At 34.8% G+C, this 3,383-nt stretch overlaps 1 protein-coding gene across 1 annotated transcript; it reads left to right on the plus strand.

Moving 5' to 3' along the window:
- The first annotated feature begins 1,090 nt into the window (after positions 1 to 1,090).
- Positions 1,091 to 2,418, plus strand: LOC141689172 (uridine/cytidine kinase UKL1, chloroplastic-like). Its single transcript, XM_074493365.1, has 5 exons — positions 1,091 to 1,228; positions 1,338 to 1,410; positions 1,516 to 1,598; positions 1,685 to 1,817; positions 2,354 to 2,418. The coding sequence occupies exons 1-5, from the start codon at positions 1,145 to 1,147 to the stop codon at positions 2,416 to 2,418; spliced, it is 438 nt and encodes a 145-aa protein (XP_074349466.1). The 5' UTR covers positions 1,091 to 1,144.
- The last annotated feature ends 965 nt before the right edge of the window (positions 2,419 to 3,383 follow it).

The following is a 3,383-nucleotide window of genomic DNA, read 5'->3' on the forward strand; positions in this document are numbered from 1 at the left end:
ATATTATTCTGTCACCCTTTATACAATACTGAGGAATCACGAAATTAGTTTAATTTATATAGTTGATCCGAACATTCATATTCTATTTCCAATTAATCGAGTTCTTTCCTGTTGGAGCATAACGATGCTTCTGATTTTCTTACTTATACAAAATGGCGACTGGTTGATTTTTAGTATCCATATATAATGATAGTGAGAACACATATATGTTTGAGTTTGTATTAGAAGGCTTCACTACTTGTAATATGTACTTACTTATCCCTTTCCTGTTATTGATGTCTTCTTTGTCATTGCAGGTGTTTGTTAAGGGAGTTGACAAGGACGACGTAGTACTAATGGCTGCAAGAGCATCGAGGTTAGAGAATCAAGATGCAATTGATGCTGCTATCGTAACAATGTTGGCAGACCCTAAACAGGTATTTTTAGATGTTTTTAGATAATAGAGATGTTCCTCTTGTGATGCGAAGCAGCTAAATTATACTTGAATTCATGTTTTACTGAAGGCACGAGCTGGAATAACTGAGATCCATTTTCTGCCATTTAATCCAACTGACAAAAGAACAGCACTGACATACATTGACAAAGCTGGTACAATGCATAGAGTTAGTAAATGTGCACCAGAGCAGGTAAAACTAGTTCTTGTAGTCTAAAGGTATCGGAGAAATTTCAGAGAATGCATTTGATAAGTTTGTTTGGTCTGGTGTTATGTAGATTCTTGACCTGGCACACAACAAAATCCAAAATTGAAAAGAAGATACATTCAGTAATTGACAATTTTGCAGAACATGGACTTCAATCACTGGGGGTTGCTCGTCAGGTAATTGATAAAGATCTCATAGACAATAGCTTAAGTACTTTTGATGCAACTGTTTATGTTAGTGTACTTAATTTTTTTTTTCGGTTTCTTTCTATGGGAAGTGCCTGAGCGCAACAAAGACAGTTCTGGCGGGCCTTGGGAGTTCATTGCACTTCTTCCTCTCTTTGATCCACCGCGTCATGATAGTGCTGAAATAATTAGAAGAGCTCTGGAACTTGGTGTCAGTGATATTCTCCATTAGTAGTTGCAATTTCAAAAATCAGGTACTATGATATCGTATTTGTTTAAGTAAATATTTTATGTGCTTATCTATACAGTGGTAAAAGCATGGAGAACGCTATGCGTGCTTGTTGCAAAGGAATAAAGATTGGGAAAATTCTAATCCATCGTGATGGTGATAATGGTAAACAGGTATAGTGTTCTAATTTCTAAATTTATTTCTTTGAGTGTGTTTAACACTTTTTGCTGTTGAATTTTTTGCTCCTTGGTTTCTGAATAACATTCATTTGTATATTTACAGCTTATATACGAAAAACTTCCAAAAGATATCTCAGAACGACATGTCTTGCTCTTGGATCTAGTTCTTGGAACTGGTAATATTTGTTGCATATCAAGAGAGTGAGGGAGGGGGATTCCTTTTACTTTCACTTGTTTTCTGAAGTTATTACAAAATAGCAAACTTCATTCTTTTATTGAAGGCAACTCAGCCAACCAGGCGATTGAATTACTCATACAGAAGGGAGTACCGGAATCCCATATTATATTTCTTAATCTTATATCTGTAAGTGTTATAAGTAAATTGTTTGCATTTACAGTAATGCCTTAGAGTTCCCTTGTCACTGATTCTTTTGTCATTGATTCGTATAGGCTCCTGAAGGAATACATTGTGTCAGCAAGAGGTTCCCAACACTTAAAATAGTTACTTCAGAGATTGATATAGCATTAAATGAAGAGTTTCGTGTAATACCGGGTATGGGGGAGTTTGGAGATCGTTACTTTGGTACCGATAATTGATTACTCAGAAGAGTGATATAAAATCGATATATCTGAAAACCATAAATTTATGTTATAATTTCTTTAATTATTTGTATCACATTGGACTTGTTCTAATTCAAGAATCATTTGTGGCGAGGTTATTTTGTTGGGAATGCAATTTGGAGTCATTTTAAATGTCAAAACTAAGACTTTTGGGACATCACTTGTTTATAATAAAGTATCAGGGCGTTTCACGAGAGATGATGTGAACTCTGAACTTTGAAGTATTTAGTTTTTCACTTTTTTAGGGTGCCAAGATATTTTCTTTTCATATAGAGCTTTGTACTTGTGTAATATAAATATTGCCTGTGTCATCAGACAATTGTTATTTCTTTCACCATATTAATCCGATGTAGGATAGATATATCCGCTACTGACTTGCATACATTTTAAAAGGCATTTACCTACAGTTTTTAGGATCTGAAAATGATACAATTTATCTGTTGTATTCATAAGTTGTTTGCTTCATTTATATTTCAGTTTTCTGTAATATAATTTCAGGATCGGTATATGCTGGAGTTGATTTCTACAAGAAATTGTGTGGAGTCTCGATTGTTCGAAGGTGAGCGCTGAGGAATCTTTAAAATAAAAGAGTATTCTGTTTAAGACTTCTGTTTTGTTAGTCATGCTATGAAGGAGTTGATTACATATTTCAGCATTCCCTTCTTTTAAACATATATGAAACTCCAATATTATGTTACACCAGCAGGGAAGGGATTCACTACTGCACCAGGTGATTGAATTACTCATACAGAAGGGAGTACCGGAATCCCATATTATATTTCTTAATCTTATATCTGTAAGTGTTATAAGTAAATTGTTTGCATTTACAGTTATGCCTTAGAGTTCCCTTGTCACTGATTCATTTGTCATTGATTCGTATAGGCTCCTGAAGGAATACATTGTGTCAGCAAGAGGTTCCCAACGCTTAAAATAGTTACTTCAGAGATTGATGTAGCATTAAATGAAGAGTTTCGTGTAAATACCGGGTATGGGGGAGTTTGGAGATCGTTACTTTGGTACCGATGATTGATTACTCAGAAGAGTGATATCAGCAATTATCTTGGTGTTTACTCTCGAAGGACGTACCACACCAGCCTATGTAACATAGAGTTAGAGAGTGTAAATGTAGATCAACTCGTGCACACAAGTGAGTTTGTATTTTGTCTTTTATCTAGCAATTATGTTGGAGGAAGCTTTGAGTTTTGCATATATATATAAAATCTTTGGCTACTACATGAGGAATGTGATGTATGATATTCTTAATTGTTTAATGGTATTATTAACCCAGAAACCTGACAGTTTAAGTTTGATTCTGGCATTCAAGTGTTTGGGACCCGTACATATGATTATTATCATCATACGGGACGAGGCTACATGAGCTTTACTAAGGAGTGGGAAGATGCAGAAGAACGAGGGCGTTCCTCAAATGATATTTTACATGCTATTGTCAGTACCAAGTCAAATTCTTTGTATAGACAGTAGTAGAATATATGAATGGATATGTGTAGTACTTGATATTTGGATTAGA

Source organism: Apium graveolens, chromosome 2 (assembly GCF_009905375.1).
Source record: "Apium graveolens cultivar Ventura chromosome 2, ASM990537v1, whole genome shotgun sequence".
In the NCBI taxonomy this organism is placed as follows: Eukaryota; Viridiplantae; Streptophyta; class Magnoliopsida; order Apiales; family Apiaceae; genus Apium; species Apium graveolens.